Source organism: Talpa europaea (assembly GCF_964194135.1).
Source record: "Talpa europaea genome assembly, chromosome: 1".
NCBI lineage: Eukaryota > Metazoa > Chordata > Mammalia > Eulipotyphla > Talpidae > Talpa > Talpa europaea.
The window spans coordinates 779073-801337 of record NC_140073.1 but is presented as its reverse complement, the minus strand read 5'-3'; the positions used below and the strand labels follow the sequence as shown (position 1 = coordinate 801337).

Here is a 22265-nt window from a genome sequence, read left to right as displayed (position 1 = left end):
GGGGGAGGACAGGCGCGGGCCCTTCTCGGGCTGCCGCTCGGAGAGCCGGGGTCTGCCCAGGGAAGAGGGACCCCGACGGGGCGAGGCCAGAGCCGCGGGCAGAGACCCGTCTCCCGGCAGCCCGAGGGTCAGGCGGACGGGCGAGGCGGGGGCCGTGAGGGGCCGGGGGGCCCTGGCCTGGCTTCCAGCCCCGAGCCCCAGCGCGTGGCCTCAGTGTTCAGGAATGTGCTGTCCGTGGCGGGAGCCGCCGGGAGGACGGACGGGGCCCAGTCAGGTGGTCAGGGCTCTGACACTTTCCTGGCCGAGGCCGGCGGCCCCGTGGACACCGTGCCAGTTTTGGGGGGCCTCGCATCCGGGGGCGGGAGAGCGTCCAGGCCCCTGGCCCATCTGCTTGGCTCCCACCGGAGGGGCTGTGCTGAGAAGCCTGAATTATGTTTTCTAAGGGATTAACTTCCAGATGATTCTAGAAGGGGCCAGGCGCAGTCGTGGCTGGAGCAGGCGGCCTCCCTCCCTCTTGGGTGGGCTGGAGCGGGACGCACCCTGGACAGTGGGAACGTGGGCAGTCTTCTCTCCCTGAGACCGGCTTGCTCGAGCCTCACCCGCCCACCCACTTGACAAACGTCTCCCCTCCAGCCCGGGCCTGGGCTGGGGCTAAGACCACTGAGGCGGCAGCCCCGGCGCACACTTGGGGGGCAGGCGGGGAGGGGCGGCACCTCCCCGCAGGAAAGTGCAGCAGGGGTCCTCCCCTTCTGTGGGGGTCCATGCTCACTCACTGAGATTCTGGTCACTGTGGCGGTCACTGTGGTCAGCCCAGCCTGGGCAGCCTTTGGAGGGGGCTCTGGCCTCAGGCCGTGCTTGTGGAAGGGCAAACAGGGAGACTGGGGGCAGGAAGGAAGCTCCAGCATGCAGGAGGAGGAGGGGTCCCCTGTGGGGAGCTCCTGGGAACCCTAGCTACAGAAAATGCCCCCCAGATTCCAGGGTCAGCAGACTCCCGCAGGCTATGAGGGAGGGCAGGAGGTTGCAGGGCCCCAAGCCAGGGGCCTGCTCTGCACGGCCGTCTCCTCTCACTCTCAGGAGCTGGGATGTCGCGGGCAGCGGCACTGAGCCCCCACGGGGCAACTCGAGGACTGAACCGGGGCTGCTGGGGCTGCTGCCTCAGCTCCGGGGCGGCCTGAGCCCAGCAGGCACAGGGGAAAGAACCTGGGCAGGCCAGGGCCGTGGGGATGCCTGTCTCGCCAGCTCGCATGGTGGAGGCGTGGCCCTTGGGCACGTCCATCTGAAACCTGTGACCGTGACCTCGTGTGGGTGAGACACAGTGAGAGTGGTCACTGGAGGAGGTGGCCCTGCCTGGATGACCAGGCCCCCAGGAGGAGGGCCCTTGGCCTCAGACACCCAGAAGGCCATTTGGGAACCGAGGTGGAAGGCACGGGGCAGGGGACCCCAAGGGGGCTGCTCTGGGGGCAGAGGCCTGTCAGAGTCTCCTTCCAAGGAGCCAGCCCAGCCCACACCTCCACTTTGGAGTCATGGCCTCCAGGGCCGTGAGGGACCTAACCCACGAGGGCAAGTCAGGCCTGCCCACAGCAGTGCCCCCACTCGCACCACCTCTGTGGGAGGCTGGTCAGGCAAGGGGCAGAGGCCTGACGCCAGGATGGCACTCAGGGCACTCTGGCCACAGATCAGCCCACACACATAGCTGCAAGGGAGGCGGGTAGCTGTGCTGCTACAACAACATACCTTCTAGAAGCTTCTAACAGAGAAGCCTCTTGGTGTGTAAGGAAGGGAGAGGGAAGGGTCAGTTAGCAGCATAAGGGACTAAAAAATAAATCTGTGGGGTCCACCCAAACAAACATGGACCCTTGCCCAGCCTTCCTGGACCAGGATGCCCCAGACGGGGGCCAGCTGTCATGGGGCTCGGCCGGGGAGGCTGCGTCTCCAGAGGCAGAGCAGAGAAGTCTCCATGGCCTCACAGGGCCTGTGCTCAGGGACGCAGGGTCCTGCTGTGGTGCTCGCCGGGCGTGGGGCAGGCGGTGGGTGCTGTGGGGGACACCGCGGGCCTCGCAGCCCCTCCGGCAGCTGGGAAGGGAGGAGTCCGAGGGGCTGAGGAGGCTCCATGGCCGGGGCCTGGCCCCTCAGGGGCAGGTCAGGCAGGGCCGGAGGCTGCGTCTGCAGACCGGGGGGTGAGTGGCCTCGACTCACGCGAGAGGGCAGCTGGCGGCGGGAGAGGGCGCAGGAGCCGCCAGAGAGCGGAGAACAAACAGGGGGTCCCTGGAACTCCCTGCGGGAGAGGGCTGGGGCTCCCTTTCATACCGTTTCGCAGGCTTCTCAGACGCAGCCAGTCTGGACCCGTTACGCTGGGGTCTGGTCCGGTGCTCCGGTAGGGGCTGGCGTTGACCTTTGACACGGAACCAGTCTGCGGCTTCCGCCTCCAGGCCCTAGCGCCTGTCCCAGGGCCCGGTTCCCATGGCAACCTCCTCAACGCCCTCAGCTACTCAAGCCTCTCAAACCTCCCTGGGGGCGCGGGACTTAGTTTTTAACCTGATTAAATGGCACCCCGATAGTTCCCCCTCTCCTGAGAGGACAATGACAAGTCATTGGAAATGGGGCGACACTTTACCCAGATATTACTCCAGGGAGGCAGGGGCCGCGCGGCGTGGGACAGGGTACCCTGTGGGAGGAGGGTACAGACGGGAGGGTGTAAGGGCAGGAAGGGACGGGGCAGGATTTCTACGAGCCGAGCAGACGGGGTAGGGAGGAGAGCCCTGGAGCCCTCAGTGGCTTTCAGGCTCCTCTTGTGATTTACCAGGCGCACGGCGGGCGGGCCTCCCAGCCCCCAGCGAATCTTCACTCTGTCTGGGCTCTCCGGCCTTCTCTGGTGGCCTCTGCTCTCTGCTCTTCTCGTGGTTCTTTCTCTCTGCGGGCGTCCCCGTGACGCCGCCCTTATAAGCCCAGTATGAGCCCAGGTGAATCCCATCTCCACAGGCCCACGCCCCGCTCCAGGTGCCGCCATCAGGCCTGCATCCGGACCGCAGGGCTCCATCGTCCATCCTAATGGAGGGAGGGCAGAAAAGCCTGATACTTTTTTACCTTACCCTACAGAGGGGTGCTCCCAGGCAGACTTTGAGACCTGGGGGAGCTGCCGCCTGTTGGGCCTTTGGGGGCAGAGGGGCGAATGGGAGGGTCTGTGGAAGCTTGGCCCAGAGGGCCTGGGCTGGGGAGCCTTTCCTGGGAGGAGGCGGGAGGCCTTAGAGATGCAGATTTCCATTTTGTATGCAAACTGCCCGGGCTTGGCTCTCCACAAACACCTCCAAACCCCTGGTGTGCTGAGAATGGTGAAAAAAAGGGGTGCCCTTGGGCCCCAGAAGAGTGGGGTCCCCGGGAGAGTGGGGGCACTCCAGGTGGGCCTCGTGGTGTGTGGAGCCCACGCGTGTGCCGGTTGGCCCTGGAGTCCGGGTTGTCACTGCCCCGGGGACGGCACCTGACTCAGCTCCCAGGTCTCTGGGACAAGGACCCGCAGAGACGTGAGCCCCAGCCCCAGAGGTGGGCATGGCAGGCGGCCAGTCCGAGCCCGCTCCAGAGGAAGACCCTTCCTCCGGGCCTGCAGCAACGCGGCGTCCACACTCCCCCAGAGGCGCTGGGGCGGCCGTGAGTGTGGAGACAGGGGCGGCCGCGGGGTGGCGGCACAGCCTCAGCCGTCACCGCGGGGCCGCTGAGGGTCCGCCATGCCGGGGCTGCCGAGGGTCCACCATGCTGCGGCCCGGATCCGCACAGCGACACCGAGGCCACGCGGGCCATCGGGAGCTGGGGTGTCCCCGGGCTGCCCCCGCTAGAGTCCCCAGGACACGCTGTTGAACTGGGGGCAAAGTGACAGTTGGGCGGAAAGGGGGGGGGTGCCCACACGTCAGATGGCGAGGAGCTTGGCTCCAGAGGGAGACCCTTCCCGCGGGGCGTCGGGCGGCACGGGAGACCGGGGCGGCCTGTCTCGCGCGCAGGATTCCGGGGTGTTCCCTGGCGCAGGGCACTGATCGCGGGGCTGGGCACACCCGCAGCGGCGCTGGGCGGCCGTGGTGTGGGGACGGGCGCGGCCGCGAGGCGGCAGCACAGCCTCACACATCAGCCGAGTCGCGGGGCCGCCCGGGGTCTGCCCGAGCCGCGGCCCGGATCCGCACAGCGATACCGAGGGTCCACGCGGGTCATTGGACAGTGGGGGTGCTCTCTGAGCCCCCAGGTGCCAGGTTGAACTACCCTGTACCCCACAACCATAGTCCCCCCACACTCTACTCCCAGGCAAGATGCCACCAAGTCCTGGGAATTTGCGCTCCCAGCCCAGCACATGCACCCCACAACTCAGCCCCCCAAATGGCAGACCCCGTTAGACCAACGTCTACCTCCGAGGGGGACACTCAGCTGCTCGGCCCAGGAGCCAGCTGGGGGCACGGCCATTCCATCTGCTCTTTCAGATGCTAAAGAGGTGGGCGTGCCGCCGAGGTGCCCGGAGGCGCCCGCTGCCGCGAGGTCCCGCTGAAAGAAGTGCCACCCAGGTGGGGTGCAGCGTCGCCCCATTGGGGGTCGGTAAAGAGTGGGGTCCTGATGGGACAAGCAAGCTCACGGTTGGTAGACACCGCTTCTCTGCTCTGGGGTCGTCAACAGCAGTGGAGGTGCGTTCCCCGACTGCGCCCTGGATTAGGGCTGAGTCACCCCCCAGCGACACAAGGGGACACTTGGGGGTCACTTCCCCCATGGCAGACATGACGGGGAGCTCACGATACACAGGGAGACCCTTGCCCTAGTCCTCCAGCAACGCGGCGTCTCTCACGAGAGGGTGGGGGGGCACGGGACACGGCCCCCAGGCCGTCCACGCTCTCCCGGCGGCGCCGGGGCGGCCGTGAGTGTGGAGACAGGGGCGGCCGCGGGGCGGCGGCACAGCCTCAGCCGTCACAGCCGTCACAGCCGGGGCCGCCGAGGGGCCGCCATGCCGGGGCCGCCGAGGGGCCGCCATGCCGGGGCCGCCGAGGGGCCGCCATGCCGGGCCGCTGAGGGTCCGCCATGCCGGGGCTGCCGAGGGGCCGCCATGCCGCGGCCCGGATCCGCACAGCGACACCGAGGCCACGCGGGCCATCGGGAGCTGGGGTGTCCCCGGGCTGCCCCCGCTAGAGTCCCCAGGACACGCTGTTGAACTGGGGGCAAAGTGACAGTTGGGCGCAATGGGGGGGGGTGCCCACACGTCAGATGGCAAGGAGCTTGGCTCCAGAGGGAGACCCTTCCCGCGGGGCGTCGGGCGGCATGGGAGACCGGGGCGGCCTGTCTCGCGCGCGGGATTCCGGGGTGTTCCCTGGCGCAGGGCACTGATCGCCGGGCTGGGCACACCCGCAGCGGCGCTGGGCGGCCGTGGTGTGGGGACGGGCACGGCCGCGAGGCGGCAGCACAGCCTCACACAACAGCCGAGTCGCGGGGCCGCCCGGGGTCTGCCCGAGCCGCGGCCCGGATCCGCACAGCGATACCGAGGGTCCACGCGGGTCATCGGGAGCTGGGGTGTTTTCTGGGTTCCTGGGCTGCCTCCGCTAGAGTCCCCAGGATGCGCTGTTGAACTAGGTGCAAAGTGACAGTTGGGCAGAGGGGGGGTCCCCACATCTCAGGTGGCGGCGAGGAGCTTGGCTCTGGAGGGAGACCCTTCCCACGGGGCGTCGGGCACCACGGGAGACTGGGGTGGCCTGTCACGCGGGAGATTCTGGGGTGTTCTCTCTTAGTCTTGGCTGATCCCAGCCAGCCCGGTGCGCCCCTGAATGGTGCCTGTTGGTGTGGGTGGGCAGGAACGGCCGCGAGGTGGCGGTGTGGACCCGCGCGCCCCAGCCGCGGTCCTCTGTGGCCAAGAGCTGGGGTCTGCCCCCCTACCTTGAGAGTCCCCCATGGCTAGTTCTGGGGTTTCACACGACAATTATGGAGGTACACCCAGGACAGAGGTTGGACGTGGCCTCCGCAGGGCACACCAACTGTCCGTGGGCACCGCTGCGAGCGCCCCTGGGGCTCCCTGAGGCGTGCTAGCTGCGGGAGCTCCGGCCCCTTGCCTGACTGCACCCCAGGGCGCGCCATCACCCTGTCGGGCGGGGTCCCCAGGAGGGTGGCGAGGGTGCGGTGCCTGAGCTCCCAGCTCTGCTCCGTCCCGCGGTGGCGGCGCCCGTGCAGCAGACACAGCCAGGGCCGGCCCTGGGGCTGCCGCGCTGCTGTCTCCGGAGCGCCCACGGCTGCACTCGGCAGGAGCTCGGCCGCGAGGGTCCTGGGTGCCATGCATGGTGGGAGCTGGCCCCTGGAGCCAGCGTGGCCGCAAGGCAGTGTGGGCAGCGGCTGCACCACCCCGCCCGCGGGCCCCTGGCACTTTCATCTGCAAAACTGAGCCCCGATGCCTCTGGCACGGCCGTCACCGGTCCTCTGGACTCGCGGGACCTGGGCTGCATGTGTGCGCCCCACCACAGCCTTGGCGGAGCAGGGCGAGCCCGGGGACCCCGCTGGGGCCGCGTCCTGGCTGCGCGCACTGCGCGGTGGCAGGAGACTGTGTGTGGCCGCCCGAGGGGACCCCATGTCCACCTGGGGGGCATGATGCCAGACCCTGCCCGCGGGCTCCGGAGGGGGTGGGGCGTCCTCAGAGAATCCGGGGTGGTGCTGACGCGTGCTGGGCGGCCTCGGGGAGGTGGGCCCGCGGTGGCCCCAGCACGGTCCCCGCGCCGATTGGCCGGCCGATCAGGGGCGGGAATTCGGGGCGGGGCCACCCCAGTTAGAAAAAGCCCGGGCTAGGGCCGCAGAGCTGGGTGAGGGTGGGGGTGGTGGGTGGGGTGGGGGGGCCGGGGGAAACTGGGGAAGCGGGGGTGCCAGGGGGTAACCAGGGAAGCGGGGGTGCCAGGGGGTAACCAGGGAAGCAGGGGTGCCGGGGGTAACCAGGGAAGCGGGAGGGAAGCGGGGTACAGGGGAGACAGGGCGCAGGAAGCCTGCGTGGGCCAAGGATCACCTTGGGCATCTGGAGTCTGGCAGGAGTGGCGCAGTCGGGGCTGCTGCGGCAGGGAGCGGCGGGGGAGCGTGGCGCGGGGCCCCAGACGTGTTGGGGAAAGGAGAACATCGGTGTGGGGTGTGCCCGGCCCAAGCTGGGGTACACAGGGAAGAAGGGGGAGCCAGACATTCATCCCGGTCAATTTTGGTTTCAGGGCGTGGCGGCTGGTGGACGAGGAGGAGCTGGAGAGGGCGCGGGCCTGGGGCGGCGCGGACGGCTGGCAGCCGTGGGCGGGGGAGGCCGCTCTGCCGGCCAGGTGAGTCCCCTTCCCTCCCTGGCCCTTGCTCTCCGGCCTCTGGAAGACGGAGGTCCGGGGAGGAGGGACCAGTGAGGAGAAGTGGCTGCCCCCGGCAGGGCGGCAGGACAGGGCGAGGCGACCAGCACAGGAGACACCGTCTCGGAGGGGCCGAGACCGAGCAGGCTGGGGCCACGGGGCAGGAGAGCGCAGGAGCGGGCGGGAGGCCGGGCAGGGCTGCCAGCCAGGAGACGCCAGCGCCCGCAGGTGTCCAGCAGGGTGCGGGCACCCAGGCCGCAGCGAGGGACATGGGGGGACACAGGGAAGAGGCTCCCCAGCCGCCACCAAATCTCACCCACCGCAATTCACAGAGTAGGAGGCCACGGGTGGCCCGGCCGGGACTGTGGCCCGTGCCGGGCGTTGAGGGCCGGAGAACGGGACAGAAGGGCAGTGCAGGGTGTCACACGGGTGGCGGGCTGGGCTCAGGATTTCTGCAGCAAGGAGGCTGCTGCGGCCCGGCCCGCGGGCACTGCACCCAGCGCCAGCTCTGAGGGCCTCACAGCCATGGAGCGGGCGCTGGGCGGCGAGCACAGGACAGGACAGCACCAGGGGAGCCAAGGGCATCGGGCGAGACTAGGACAGGCAGGACAGGCGGGGCAGAGTGAGTGCATTTTCGGGGAGAGGGGTGCAGGCAGGCGACGGTCAGTGGGGCGCTGGCCTCCGGAGCCCGTGGCCAAGGCGGGCCACGTGGGCGACGATGGAGCAGAGATCGGCGCCCGGACGGGAGAACAGGGTGAGTGCCCGTCTGCTGCCCACTGCCGCCCGCCTGTCGCCCGCCCGCATCCCAGCGCCTTCTCAACCCCGCAGCCAGGTGTCCGAGGGGCGGATGGCGGCCAGCCGGGAGGCCGGACACGGGAGGTGGTCAGAGGGATGTGACATGGTCCGGTGTGACGGCGAGGACAGAGGGAGTGTCCGGCCCTCCTGGTAAGTCGGGTGCGGCCGGGGTGCGGGCCGGGGTGCGGGCCGGGTGGGGGCCGGCGGGCGGCCGCTCAGGCCCTGCTCCCCACAGACACGCGGCCGCGGGGCCAGAACAGCCGAGGGCCTCTGCAGCTTCCCTTCCCGAAGGAGCCAACACAGGTGCATCTGGACCCAGAACCCACAAGTTGCAAGGTGAGGCCCCCGCCCCGGGCCGGGGAGGCGCTGCCCAAGGGCGCGCGCTCACCCCCTGCCCCCCGCAGAATTGGTGCTGCCCAGCGCACGCCTGGGCCTCGGACCCGGACTTCTTCAAGTCCCTCTAGCTCTGACGTGAGAAATGCTGCATTCGGGAACCACCGCTGCCAGCGGCTCTGGAAGGTGAGCGGCCCCCCCAGCCGCTGCGCCCCCCGCGCCCCCCGCGCGCCCACGAGCCCACGCCCTCCTGTCTCCGCAGGACGCCGAGGCGCAGAGACCGCGAGGCCCGCCAGACCCGGACGCCCCGGCCCGACAGCCGCCGCCGCCGACCCCCCCCCACCCCCGAGGCGCCAGCCCGCTCCGCTCCCCGCCCCCCATTCATTTGCACTAAGTCGTTGCACTGGCCGGAGCGGGCCGCCTCCGTGTGCGTGACGAGTGTGTGCGTGAGCGCGTGTGCGCAGCCCCCCCCCCACCCGGCCCGCCGCGGGGTGCAGGGGGGCCGCGCCCCGCCCCGCCTGCCGGACCTCGAGACATTCCAGCGTCGCCCTCGCCCGCCCGCCCCTCCCCCCGGCTCGGCCGGACCGTCAATAAACACATCACACCACCCTCCGGAATCCGTGCTCGCTGGGGGGCGGGCGGGGGGCGGGGAGGCGCCGGCGAGGGGGGCCGGGAGGGGGCTGGGCCGGCGGGGCGCCGCCTGGGGCCGGGGCGGGGCGGGCAGGCCCGGGCCCGCGAGGGGCCGGCGCTGGGGCAGGTGCCACGTGGCCGCGGGCCTGCGGGGCGGGGGCCCGCCTGGCGTGAAGGGGGGTCTCCCGTGAGCCCCCAAATCCCCGCGCCCTGCTCGCGTCCCGGCCCGCCCCGAGCCTGGCCTGGGGTCCCGGGCAGAGCCGGGCTGGACACGTGGCAGCACCCCCTGCGGCTCGCCCTCCGCACCCCTGCACCCCTGCGCGCGGGTGTCCCGCGGGCTCACACTCACTCACACTCACACTCACACGCGGGGGCGGGGCTTCACACTCGGGGGCCACGGGGGCAGTGAAGACACAAGGGCGGGGCGGAGGTGTGGGGTGCAGGGGGGCCGGGCTGGGGTGCTGGCCGGCAGCCTTGCCACGCGCCCTGCAGGTCGAGGCCACCCCAGGGTGGTCCACACAGGGCAGCAGCTGGGCGATGCCCACAGCCCCCGCCCCCAGCCGGGCTGTGCAGCAACACTGAGGACGTGGCGGCAGCGCTTGGGGGGGTTGGGGGGGTTGGGGGGGCCGGGCCCGGCCCTGGCCGTGCTCACAGCCGGGGACACGCCTGCCCATGACCCGGGCCACTGATGGGAGGCGAGAGCTGGCCCTCGTGCCCCTGGCCGCCTGCGCCTGCCCCCTCCCCCGCCCCACAAGTCTGGGCTCCCCTCCGGGCCCCCCTCTGGGCCCCTCTGCCCGAGGGTGCAGGCCATGTGGCCAAGGGTTCTGGGGACGGGGACCCCACGCTGCTGGCAGGGCCCGGCGGTCACCCTGCAGCTGGAGCTGGGGGCTGCAACCCCTGCCCTGCAGGGAGGCCCCAGAAGCACTCGCTGGGCTGCCCAGGCCGCGGCCCGCGCAGGCCTGGTGGGGCCTGCCCAGGTGTCAGGAGTCAGGGGGCTCAGCGCCTCGATTGTAAACACCGCCCGGGCCTGGTGTCTGGTCTCTGGTCTGCCGGGCCTGGGGCATGAAAGCAGCCACGGGGCGGGTGGGGGAGGGTGAGGGGGCGACCCGGTGCTGGGCCCGAGCCCGGGGGAGGGGCCCTACACCAGGGCATGGCGCCCCTCCGTGGGAACGGGGTCCGGGCAGGGGTCCTCGGTGCGCCAGGGTGGCGGGTGGCTTCCCGGTCACCGGGCCCGGCCACACCCACACTCAGCCGGCTCCCACCCCGGGCCGGGTGGACGTGGGAAAGGCAGTGGATGGATCTGGTCTGGAACGTGGCCGGGCAGGGCCGCCCCACCCCCCGGGGCCACCTGGATGGACAGATGACCCGTGTGCCTCCCTGACCTGCCAGGCGCCCCCACGCCTGCCCCTTGAACGCGGCCGGACGGAGCTGCCCGCCCCTGCCCGCGGCTGCTCCGGGGCTGAGCGGCAGAGGGGCGCTGGGGGCTGAGTGCCTGAGGGGGGCTGCGGGCAGAGCCGGCCGAAGTCCCACAAACATGCCCGCACCCTGGGGCTGGTTAAACAGGGGTGGCCCAGCCGCCAGAGCCCCGGTGGCCAGGTTGGAATGTGTTTGCCTTTGGCCGACCCGATTTCCTGCCTTTTAGAAAAGGGGCTTAAGGAGGCTCCTTGCGCAGGCTGCTGGCGCCCCCACACCAGAGGCACTCTGAGAACGCAGGCCTGCGGCAGCAGGGGCTGGAATTTCACTCCCAAAGCTCAGTGTGGGGTGGGGGCGGGGGCCTCGCCGAGTGGGGGAGAATGTGAGGGGCTGAGGCCAAATGGGGGAGAACAGGGGCGGGGGTGGGGGGGCGGGGAGGGACACGTAGTGGCCCGGGGCTCCTGCAGTGTCCTCCAGCCTGCCAGGCGCCCAGCACAACCCCCTGGAGCCCTCGGGGAGCCCCGAGGGGTCGGGTGGGCAGTGACCTGTCCCTCAGCTCCCAGAAGCAGATCTCTGTGTGCCCCGTGTGTACCTCATGTGTCCTGTGTGTACCCCACGTGTGCCCCGTGTACCCCACATGTGCCGTGTGCGCCCTGTGTGTGCCCATGTACCCCACATGTGCCCCGTGGGTGCCCCGTCTAGCCCCACTCCCTGCCCCGGCCCGTCCCGGCAGCTTGGGTTTGGGGGCACGGTGTGGGGTGGGGTGCGGGGCGCGGGCGAGGCCCTCGGTCTGTGCTCTGGGCCTCGGGTGCGGGAGCTGCTTGGGCCGCAGGCCGCGCCGGGCCGGGTGGGCTCTGCCGCCCGGGGCTCCCACGGCCGAGCACGTCTGCAGCGGACGCGGCCAGGCTGGCACGGGCACCCCGCCCTGGGGGCAGACAGCGCCAACAATGCAGAGGAAATGGGATCCTTGCGGAGTGACGTGGGTCTGACTACAATAGACCCTGGGAAGTCTCTCCCGCGGCGGGCTGGGCCCCACGGCGGCCCCTCTCCACACCCAGGCTCCCGGGAAGACAAATGGTTTCCTGCCCAGAGCTGGGGGTGTATCCAGCAGGGGAGGGGGGAGCCCCTCACGGCCTCGGGCCGGGGCATCCGCAGCCCAGAGCCGTGGGGCCTCCTCTCCTCACCCGCATGCGGGCTGCGCCTGACCAGCCCTGGCGACCTCATGACCCCGGTGGGGAGTGGAAGGCTCTGGAAGGAGCCGGAGGCTGCAGCCCGGGCTGGGGGTGGGGAGGCTGGGGTGAGCTCCCTGGGACGTGCAGCCACTGGCTCCCTCCCTCCGCCTCGCCCCCCCTCCGCACCCCAGCCTGCCTGGCCACGGACAGGCTGGCCCCCTTCCAGGGCTGAGGGGCGCCCACCTGCAGGCCGGCTTGCTGGGAAGGGGCCGGCAGTGCGGCCGCCGTGTTCCTGGAAGCAGACACTGCGTCTTTTCTGCTCCTTGTCAGCGCCGCGCTGGCCGAGGCACACACTGGGCCCTTGTCCCGGGGCGCGGCGCCCCATCACCGAACACCTGGCCGGCCGCGACGGGGGCCGGGCAAACAGAGGCCGGCGCCAGGCGGGGGCTCCGGCCGCCCAGCACCGCCGGCCTGCGGGGGCCGCCCAGCGCGCACAGGCACAGTCCAGGCCGGGCGGTCAGGCCGGGCAGCCCACGCCCCACACTTGACAGAAGCCCATCTCCAAAGGGGGACCCCAAGGAGCGGGGGCAGCTGACAGCGGGGGTTGGGGTGCGAAGCTGGGAGAGAGGGGCCCCCAGAACTCTAGGCTGTGATAACCAGTGCACAGCCCCCAGGGAAGGGACCGCCCCTGCCCCTTCCTGGAGCGAGGCCCGGAGGCAGGGAGCGGGGAGGCCGCTGCCCATGGGCCAGGGGCGAGGGCCTGCCTGGGCTGCAGGCCTTGCAGGCTCGGAACAGAGGCCTGTGGAGTTGGGCATGGGCGTGGCACCCCAGGCCCAGGACGTGGGGGGCAGCCGCTCCCAGAGATGGCCTGGGCAGCAGCAGTGAAGGAGCAGGATCAGTCAGCTGGGCACAGGGGCTGGGGCTGAGGGCACCCGAGGCCCAGCCCCTCCTGCGCCTGCCCCCTCTCCTGTGAGCAGAAGGCTGGGTGGGCCATGCAGCGGTGGCTGGGCGGGGGGGAGGGGGAGCACAGGGCCCCTCAGGTTTGTTCAGGTGGCTCAGAGCACGCCCGGTACGTGGCAGGGGTCCCCAGAGGTCCCCACTGGCCAGCAGTGACATCACCCATGTCAATACCGAGACACCCAGGAGCCGCAGCCCCCCGGCACCGCCTCCGGCCCCATGCCCCACCCCCGGCCACACAGTGGCCCACTGTTCTAGGGTCTGGGGGCCTTGACGTGGCACCCTGGCTCTGCCTGCCCCCCCAGCACCTCACAGGCCCCTCTGGAGAGTGGGGGCGCAGGCCGGCCTCCCTCTCCCCCGCTCCGGGAAGGACCTTGGAGCCCTGGGAGCCCTCGGGCCCAAAGCTTTTCGGGTCACAGGTCACCTCGATCTGGGGCCCAGGTCACGGGCTGTGGAGGGGCTCGTGGGTCAAGCCCACAGACCCCAGAAAGGCCAGAAGAGCCAGGACCACTGCCCTGGGCAGGGCCACCTGGGGAACACCCTGCCCCCCAGGTGACACCCCCTGGGCCCTGCCTGCCCCTCTGCAGGCTGACTGGCCCTGCTGGGGCAGGCCCCTGCTCCCCGAGCCCCAGGAGGAGTCTCTCTCCGCCAGGCCTGGGGGTATCTGGGGAAGTGCACCCCAGCAGCCCGGTGCTGGGCCCCGTCCCACCCTGCCCCCGTGGCCAAGCACTGCTGACTGCTTTCAAGTCTCTGTGCCGCCCCCCACCCCTCCCCGCTGCCCTTCCGGAGGAGTCTGGGGTCCAGATGGGGTGAGTCAGCCCAGACTGTAGGGGAGCGCGGGGGCACAGGGCTGGGGGCAGCACTCTCCTGGGGTGGGGGGGCCCTGGCCTGTCGGGGGCCAAGCTGAGGGGCCGCTGCCCTGCCCACTCTTAGCCCCGTCACCCGGCAGATTTCGGGCCCCTGAGCACCGGGCGGGCAGGGCTCAGGGCAGAGGGGCGGCGTGCACTCAACGGAGGCGGCGTCCGGAGGGATGGGGGCCAAGGGGTCCTGCCCAGCCGTCACCGCCAGCTCGGAGGGGCAGAGCCTGGCCCTGGCGTGTCTCCCCCTCCCCACAGCCCTCTCTGAGAGCTGACCCCGTGCCCAGACGTGGGCCTCAGCCGCTGCCCCTCCTCCGCGGGGTCAGCCTTGCCCGCAGCCCGCCCTTTCCCTGGGCCCCCAGAGGCAAAGGCCGGACGGGGCCAGTCATGAGGCCCCAGCTGTGCTGCCCCTGTGCAGGGTGAATGACCTCGACCTGGGCCAGGGCGGCCCCCAGGGACAGGAGGCTGTTTGCAATCCGGAGGCTGTGAGATAAAGCGGCTATTTCCCCAGTGGGCCCGGAGCCAGAGGGGCCGAGGGGCATCCTGTGGTCAAGGCCAGGCCACGCCTCGGGCTCCCCTCCCAGGCAGCCCACCCGCTAGCTGGCCTCCCTGCCTGGCACCCCCGGGTGCTGCCCCTGGCCCCCCAGACAGGCAGCCAGAGAGGGCCCAGGGAGAGGGTCTGTGGGTCCTCCTGCCACAGCCTCTTGAGGCCACGTTTCAAGGGCCCCGTGATCTGGGTGGGCACAGCCCTGCCCCGCAGCAGGCAGACGGTGGCGAGGACAATGGGGTGGAGGCTGCGGGCTCTGAAGTCACGGACGGCTTCTGGGGGCAGGGGGAGGCGCCCGGCAGCGGCGGGCTTTGAACTCCTCCAGCCGCAAAGGCCTGGGGCCGGGGACAGACCCCCACCCCTGCCACCCGGCTCCGCGGAGGGCCCTGGGAAGCCACACACACGTCCTGTCCCAAGGAAATGGCTAAGCCGGGTCGGGCCCCCCAGGGGGCGGGAGGCGCTGAGCTGGGCAAGAGCGAAGGGGCGGCAACACCCAGCTGCCCCCGGCGCTCCTTCCGCTCGGCTGCCAACAGGCCCTGCTCCCAGGGCCATCCCACGGCTGGCCTGGCCCTGCGGGGGCCAGGGTCCTGCCCACCTGTTCTTTCCCCCCAAGACCTGAGTGGGCAGGGCCCCGGCCTCCTCCTCCATGCTCACGGGGTCTCACCCAGGGCCGTGGGCATGCGGGAGGCCTGGGCCCACAGGCTAGGGGAGCGAGGCCGGCGCTGGAGAGCAGCGGGCACCCCGGGGGCGCTGCCAGGAGAGACAGGGAACGGTGAGGCCAGGGAGGGAAGGCCCGAGGGCAGCAGGGAACATGGAGCCACCCACGCCCCGTCTACCACACACTTCCCCGCTGGTCACGCCTCGGCTTAAGCTGGACAACGGGGAGCAGGCAGCTGGCTTGAGGGGCGCCCTCAGCAGCGGGGCTCCCCCCGGCCACCTGAGTGCCTGAGTGCCCTGTCCCCATCCAGACGGGGAGCCCCCTGCCCACCCCTGCAGGCCCTGGGGGTGTCCCCTGGAGGAGCAGGGTGCAGGGCTCCAAGCTCAGGCTGAGCTGGTGCCCAGTGGCCAGAGGGACGCCCACTACGCAGGCACCCTCTGAACACTCCCCTTCTGCAGCTGGGGAAACAGGCACAGGGAGCGCAAGGCACCCCAGCTCACGCTGCCACAGAGGGGACCACCAGGAGGGGCCCAGGCCTGGCCACCGCAGACGGCCATGGGAGGGGGTGACCGGAGGTCCCTGAGGGCAGAATAGCCCTCCGTGGGTGCGGGATGCCCAGCAAGAAGACAGCCCTCCGGGGGGGAAGAGCCAGGCGCCCCGAGAAAGGAGGCGCCTACAGGGGGGAAGGGCTGCACGGGCCAGGGAGGGCAGTGTCCATCCCCACCGGGCCCCAGCCCGGGCAGGGGCTGCTGCCTGTACCCGGGGAGGCCTTGGGGCCAAAGTCCCAGGACACGGACCTCAGAGCTCAAATAAGGACCGCGGCCCCCCAGCAGGGCGGGGCAGGGGGAGTGGGGGAAAGGGCATCTGCTCTGGGGGCGGGGCCCCCCCACTGGCCCCCCGGACCCCTGCGCCGTCCCCAGTCCTGCAGCCCTCCACGGCCGCGTTCACAAGGTCGGGGTGGTGCCGGGAATTCTGCGTGGGGATGGGTCGGCTCCTCCAGGGCCCTCCAGGAGCACCCTGCCTGAGACCCCGTCCTCTGCGACCAGAGCGCTCCCGTGTGCCCCAGCCCAGGCGGAACACGAGCGCCCCCTCTCCACACAGGCGGGCAGGATCCCGAGGGCCCAGGAGCTGGCCGGGCCCCACTGGGTGGGGATGGGCCGGTGTGAGGCCTCCCCGCTCTGCACCCTCCTCAGGCCTGGTCTGGCTCACCCCTTCACTGCGAAGAACAGAGGTTGGGGTGCCTGCACCCCAGAGCCCCCAAGGATCGGAGAAAGCCCAGAGACGACAGGGACGGCCAGGCCGACACCCCTCGTAGTCCCCCCCAGGCCCAGCCTAGGCTGGGGTCATGCCCCCTGCGGGGAGGGTGAGCCTGAGGCCCGCAGGCCTGGGCCATGCCCCAGTGTCGGGGAGCGGGGCATCCTGCCCCCACCCACCACCGGGAGGTCGGGGCCTGCGGGCCTGCAAGGCCGCTCGGGAGGTCAGAGGCTGCTCTGGCCGGAAGGCCCCCAGCCACCTGGATCCCTGCTGCCAGCCCCAGCCCCCGGGGCCCAGGGCAATCAGGGAAGCCATAGCAACAGTGTTTATTTTCAAATGACATTTTTAAAGAAAAACAGCCTCTCCCAACGCTTGACCCTGAGCCTGGAATGCAGAGAGCAAAGGCTGTCCCCTCCCTGCACAGCCCCGTGGGGCGGGGGGCCGGGGGCAACCTGCGGGACTCTGGCCATCAGGTCATCGGGCCACTGGCTCTGGGGTCATTCCGGCCCCGCCGCGACCCCCAGGGCGCTCCTGCTCCCGCACGGCTTGCCGTGGCCTGGGGCCCTCGCCAGGGTGGGTGCCTGGACCCTGCGCACGTGCCTGTGGCTGGGGGTCTGCCCCTCAGAGCCCCCGCCTCCAGGAAGCCCTCCGAGGAGCTCAGCGCCTTCCCAGCCGCTCTGCAGGCCCAGGCCCCCTGGGGGGTCCCGGGGAGCGCTCCCTGCCTGGGTCCCGGGGCCTGCTCCCCACAGCAGGGCCTCTGGCACTGCAAACCCGGGGCGGGGCAGAGCGGGCCGAGGCTGCCCCCACCGCAGGCCCGACCCGGTCCTGGAACCTGCCTGCCACATCTTGCCTCCTGCTTTCAGGGGCTGACCCCTGACCCCAGGGTGTCCCCTGCCCTTCCAGGAAGAGGCCCTCGTTTGTCCAGGGGGGGAGGTGCGGAGAAAGCACACGGATGCCTCCGGGTCCAGTCAGCGCTGAGCTGCCCGCCGGGGGCCCCTTCCCGGTGCTGGCCGCTGACTGTGGCGGGGAGGGGGCGCCGGCCCCCGGCCCCGGCCCCGGGGCCCCGGCTTCCTGTTTCGCAGCCACAAGCACTCAGGCCTGACATCAAAGGCTGCTGCCGGGACCAAGTGTGAAGGGGCCGCAGTGCTGCCCACGGAGGCTGGGGGGGCGCCCACCCACCAGAGGGAGGCCAGGGAGGCCTCCCCGCCCCGCCCCGCAGAGGGAGTCCAGGGAAGCCCTCCAGGGCAGCACACACTGGGACCCCCAAAGACGGCCCGAGAACTGGGATCTGGAAGGGGGTTACCCACACACGGCCCCCGCCTGCTGGTACCAGGCACCCCCAGGCCTGCTGCCCTGGGGTCTAGGGTGGCCTTGACCTTCTCCCCCGGGGTTCCCACCTCTGCCCAGCACTCACACTGGGGCACGTGGGACCCCCAGAACTAAGAGCCCCCGAGTTTCAGCCTCTGGGCCCTCAGACCCTAAAGAATCTGATGAGGGTGTGTTACGGGGCCTTGGGGAGCCCCTGGTGGGTGGAGAGGTGGGCGGCGCGGCAGGGAAGGGGCCAAGGCCGCGCCTGCCGGGTTATCTGTGTGGGTCTCTGCAGGCCACGCGTCCCGAGGCTGAGCAAACAGGGGCCGGGAGAGGCCCCCCGCCCACCTCTGCCGCTTGCTCTCAGGTCAAAGTCCTCCTCACAGTGGCCCTTGGGGACCCGGCGGTCCAGGGAGCCTGGTGTCCCCAGCATCTGACAGCCCAGCTGCGAAGACCCTCCCTGCAGCCCTGGAGCCCCTGTGGGTGGCGTCTGGGCGTCTGCTGCGCGAGCTGACCGGGCCAGCGGGCGGCTGCGGCCCTGACCCCCATTTGAGCTGGCGGGTGACAGCGTGGCTGAGGTCTTCTGAGCCCGGGCCCTGCGTGGGCCCTGAGGGACCTGTGGGCGCCCTGAGGAGGCCCAAGCCCCAGGAGTGGGGTCTGCGGACAGAGGGAGCCAGCATAGCCGCCGGCCCAGCCGAGCTGCATGGGGGAGGGGGCCGTGGGTAGGGGGCACCCCAGCCCTGCCCCTCGCCCATCCGAGCAGCTGCTGGCTTAACGGGGCTCAGCCCCTGTGTGACTCTCCCCATAATCCACCATGGCGGCTTGGCCCGGCCTCCAGGCAGCGGCTCCCGGGACAGCTGCTGTGCCGAGTTCCCAGGGCCAGGCCACCGGGCAACCCCCACCAGCTGCCCTGCTCGCTCCTGGGGTGCCCTGCCTTGGCGCCCCAGAGGCCAAGGGCAGAGGACACTTGGAGCCTGTGCCGGGGGGTCGGAGGGGCCCAGAGGCCCCTGCCGTGAGGTTACACCCTGACCCAGTGTTCTGCGTCCGGCTGGCTCCGGCCGGCCCGCCGCCCGCATGGGAGGCTCCTGCCCCAGGCCTGGCCCGCACCTGCCTTCCCGCCGCCCCTGCTGATCCCCCGCGGCTTCTTCCCAAAGCTCCAGGCTCTTGGACGCATTTTCCAAATTCTCGGGCTTCTGCTGCTTCCTCCTCAAATTCCTTGCCCCCTCGCCCCCTCCCCACCATGGGAAAAGCCCGCCCTAGGGCCGGTTGGGGCGCAGAGCAGCTGGTGGGGCCCGGCAGCTGGGAGGTGTGGGGTGCCAAGGAGCAGAGCCCCGATTAGGGGCGTCATGGGAAAGCCGAGAGGGAAGGCTACCCAGAGCCTCGGGGGCAGCTGGGCCTCCCTAGGGACTGCTGGCTCCCAGTGGCGCTGGAGGGAGCCCCGGGCCGGCTCCGCCAGGAATGCCCATCTGCCCGCACGTCACCCAGCTCCGCCCGCAGCCCCTGCCTACCCGCACCCCAAGGGCGGCGCCACAGGGGCCTGGACTGCTGGGGGCGAGGCCATGTGCCGGCCACTGCGCCCCCCACCCCACGGGGCTGGAGGTCAGGCCGAGGCCCTGGGGCAGGAGGGGCAGCACAGAGGACAGCATCTCTACAGCCACAGGCGACCAGGCTTTCGGCCGGCTGTGGCCTGCGGTGGGCTTCGGGGACCGCGGCCTGCGGTGGGCCGACCCTGGCCTGGCTGCCCCTCCCTCCTGGAGCCTATGATGGCAGCACCACAGTTTGGCTACTTCTGCTGTCCCCTTTGAGACTGGACACAGAATTCTCCCCCCTCCCCCCTGCGTCCACCTTAGTGTCCCCTGACATTGAGCCAGCTGGCCCGGAGCGGCCTCCTGCCTGGGCCGGCCATGTGCAAAGAGTGACCACACCTGCTGTGCCCGCCCCAAGCGCCCCCCATCCCATCCAGCTCCCCAGCCTCTAGAGGTGCCCCGTGCAGGTCACCCCTCGCCTCTCCAGGGTGCCGGGGCCTGTGGTCGGTGCTCCCGGGACCCATCTTGCCCACTGGCCAGCACTGGCCCCGGCTGAGGAGAGTGGGCCAGCCTGGACATGAGGTGTTGCTGGAGCCCCAGCCACGGTGGCTGCCTCTGCCCAGGGCCAGTGTCCAGCGAATCATGGTGGAGAGGCCCACGACCCCCACAGCCCAAGGCCGTGCAGCCGCCCACCTGCGGTAGGAGCGGGCCGCCCAGCAACCCGGGGCCCCACCTCCCGGCCTCTGCTTGTCATTAGCGGCCGGGGGTAGGGGGGAGAGCGCCCCGCAGCCGGCAGGATCCAGGCGCACGTGAGGCCACCTGGTCCTCATTACGCCTAAGTGGTCGAGGGGAGCACAGCCCGCTGCCCCGCCCCCACCCGCCGGGGCTTGGGGCCTTAGCGCAGACCCCACAGGCCCACAGAGCCAGGAAGGGTCAGCCCAGCCGGACAACAGCTGGGGCAGGGTCAGATCCTGGTCTTCCCTCACCCGGGATGCCCTGGCCCTCGCTGAGGAGACCTGGGTGTTTGTAGCCACCACCCAGGCCCGTTTCTGACAGGTGAGGCCCACCCGCCCCCACGGGAGGACCCTCCTGGCCCACTCCCACCCAAGGAAGCCCCGGCCAGTGATGGGGCCAGGAGGGTGCTCAGGGGACCCTGGACTGGCCAACCTGAGATCCCAGTTCTTCCAGCCACAGGAGCTCCGGGGCCCCAGGGACCCCTCTGCTGGCAGGAGGCAGACTGAGCCCCAAGTAGGGAGCGGTGGGCTGTCCGCAGTGCAGAGGCCGGCGACCAGGGTGCTGAGCGCGGGGCTCGGACCCGGCGGAGACCCACACTCCCAACCCATCCAGTCCGCGGCCCCCGACAGCCCCTGGGATTGCTGTGCAAGCTGGGGAGCAGCTGGCGGGGGCGGCGGCCCCGAGGAACCCCACCGCCCCTAGGCGCCCCCCCCACCGAGGGCACCGCTGGATGGGTGGGAGTCGCCGCCAGAGACGGTGGGTTCTGGCCTTTCCGCTTAATCCCTTGGCTTGGGCTTGCCCGGCCTGGGCAGCAACTCCGAGGGGAAGGCTGCCCAAGGGCACTCGGCGTCCGTCCGCGGAAATCCGGGCAGTGACCAATCCTGCCACCCTGGCGTGCGCCCTGCACTGTGGCTCTTCCAGCAGCCGGTGAGTCCGGGTGGCCAGCGTGATGGAGAGGCCCCTGGGGTCCTTGAAAGCAGCCCTCGCCCCACCCCGAGGCCACCAGGCCGGAGCCCAGATGGCCACCGGCGCACCGCCCAACGGGACAGGTCAGTCCCCAGACGTCCCGGATGGAGCTCATCCCCGAGCGCGCGGTCCCGGCAGGACAGGAGGGCTGGGGGTGCCTCGGGCTCTGACCTCAGCAAATTAGAGCAGGAACTTGGAGGCTCAACAAAGATCACCCCAGGAACCTAGAGATCCCCCTGCGCACCCCACCTTCTCTGTCCCATGCTGCCCCCAGCCTCAGGTACCCGGCAGTGTTTGGCGACCCCCGGGTCTGCACACCCCTGGCCCCAGCGGGGGAGCCAGTCTGGGCAGACGGGCAGACTCTCCTTACCCCGGGCAGCACCGGGCACCGAACTGGGGGTGGAGGGTCCTGGAGGGGCAGGAGTGAGCGGGTGGCCCTGGGCTTCTAGAAGATTCTTCCATCTCTCCTCTGATCACTCCACACAGCCCGGCTGGGGTGCCTCCTCTTGGTTCGGGATGGGACCCTTCCCCAGGCACCCACCTCTGGCCACGGGCAGAGCCCTCTGGGACCCCAGTTCTCAGAGCCCCGCCCTAGTGCAGGGTGAGGACGCGGCCAGTTCTGGGGACATCCGCCTCTTCAGAGCCCTCCCTGTGGCCACCCTGTCGCCCGGAACTGCCCCAGCGAGGCTGAGGTCGGGGGCGGCACCTCCCGTGGCCCTGGGGGGAGCTTGGGAGGGTCTCGGGAGGACAGGAGGGCCTAGGGGCTCTGGGGGCGCGTGGCGCTGCTGGCTATGTGTGGGGTTTGGTAAATGCCCTGACCACTGCTGACCACTGATGAGTGCAGGCTAGGCCGGGGGCTCAGCTGACCCGTCTCCCAAATCTGCCAGGGCCCCGAGCCCCGAATCTGCCAGCTCTGGGCCTGGCCCGGGAACCCCGGGCCACTCAAAGCCACTGGCCTCACCACTGGGGAGGGGGCAGCGTCCACCCCTCAAGCATGCGTGGTCCAGCCCCCACAGCCCCGCTCCGGGCCCTGGCCGCACACCCGCCCGCGGGAGTGGAAGAGCAGGCCGGGAGCCAGCCTGCCGCCCGGGGCCCGTTCTCCAGACCCCCACCCTTGGCCCGGCCCCCCAGCGCCCCCGGAGGGGCTCCCCGACCACTGCCTCTGGTGCAGGCCCATCCCAGTGGGCCAGGGGGCCGCGGGGGACATCCCCAGGGGCTGCCGGAAGGACCCTGGTGGGCTGTGGCCCTCTGATCCCAGCCAGCTGGTCACTCTTGGGGGTCCCGGGCGAGGCTGAGGCAGAAGGCCGGGACACAGGGCTAGTCCGGGGTCTGCCGGGGACCCCGAGAGTGACAGGGGTGCTGAGAGCTGGCAGGGGCGGGCTGGGGGCCTGGGGCCCATGCAGGTGCATCCTCCCCTGTGCCAGCCCCCGCAGACGAAGGCCCGGGTGTCTGTGCGCAGCGGCACGGAACCCTCCGTCCTGCCGGTCCGGGGGCCAGAGGCGTGGGGCTCCGGGGCTTGGAGGAGGAAGGCTGGGGGGCGTGACCGTGGGCTGGGGGCCTCCAGGGCTGGCTCCTCACCCTGGGGGCGGTCAGGTCGGACGCCCAGCCCATCGGCAAGGGCAGCGTGGCTGAGGGGTGGCGGCGAGGGGCGTGAGTGGGTGAGGGCCCAGGCCCGGTTGGGGCTTCAAGGGGGTGGGCAGGCCCATGAGCCCGCCTGGATTTGGGGTGGGGGCTCGTGCTGTGCTGGGGCGGCCAGAGGACAGCGGGGGGCCGGGAGCGCAGGGCCGGAAGACCCCCGCCCCCA

The 22265-nt window shown here is 71.2% G+C and overlaps 1 protein-coding gene across 2 annotated transcripts; it reads left to right on the top strand.

The window, feature by feature from the left end:
* Nucleotides 1-7259: 7259 nt before the first annotated feature.
* On the top strand, nt 7260-9028 carry LOC311173599 (uncharacterized protein). Of its 2 annotated transcripts, none has more exons than XR_014617069.1 (5): nt 7260-8064; nt 8143-8255; nt 8341-8441; nt 8510-8624; nt 8701-9028. XR_014617069.1 is itself a non-coding variant. In XM_084237665.1 (5 exons), exons 1-4 carry the CDS (start codon nt 7836-7838, stop codon nt 8567-8569), a joined length of 507 nt encoding a protein of 168 aa, XP_084093791.1. In that variant the 5' UTR covers nt 7260-7835; the 3' UTR covers nt 8570-8624; nt 8701-9028. The 2 variants fall into 2 exon arrangements, 1 of the variants encoding a protein (XP_084093791.1); XM_084237665.1 differs by having other exon boundaries at nt 8139-8255.
* The last annotated feature ends 13237 nt before the right edge of the window (nt 9029-22265 follow it).

Excerpts from the sequence above, each read along its gene's own strand:
- LOC311173599 (XM_084237665.1), top strand. The coding sequence starts at position 7,836 with ATGGAGCGGGCGCTGGGCGGCGAGCACAGGACAGGACAGCACCAGGGG. Across the intron at positions 8,065-8,138 it reads CGCCCGGACGGGAGAACAGG|CCAGGTGTCCGAGGGGCGGA; the intron begins GTGAGTGCCCGT and ends TCAACCCCGCAG. Across the intron at positions 8,442-8,509 it reads CAGAACCCACAAGTTGCAAG|AATTGGTGCTGCCCAGCGCA; the intron begins GTGAGGCCCCCG and ends TGCCCCCCGCAG.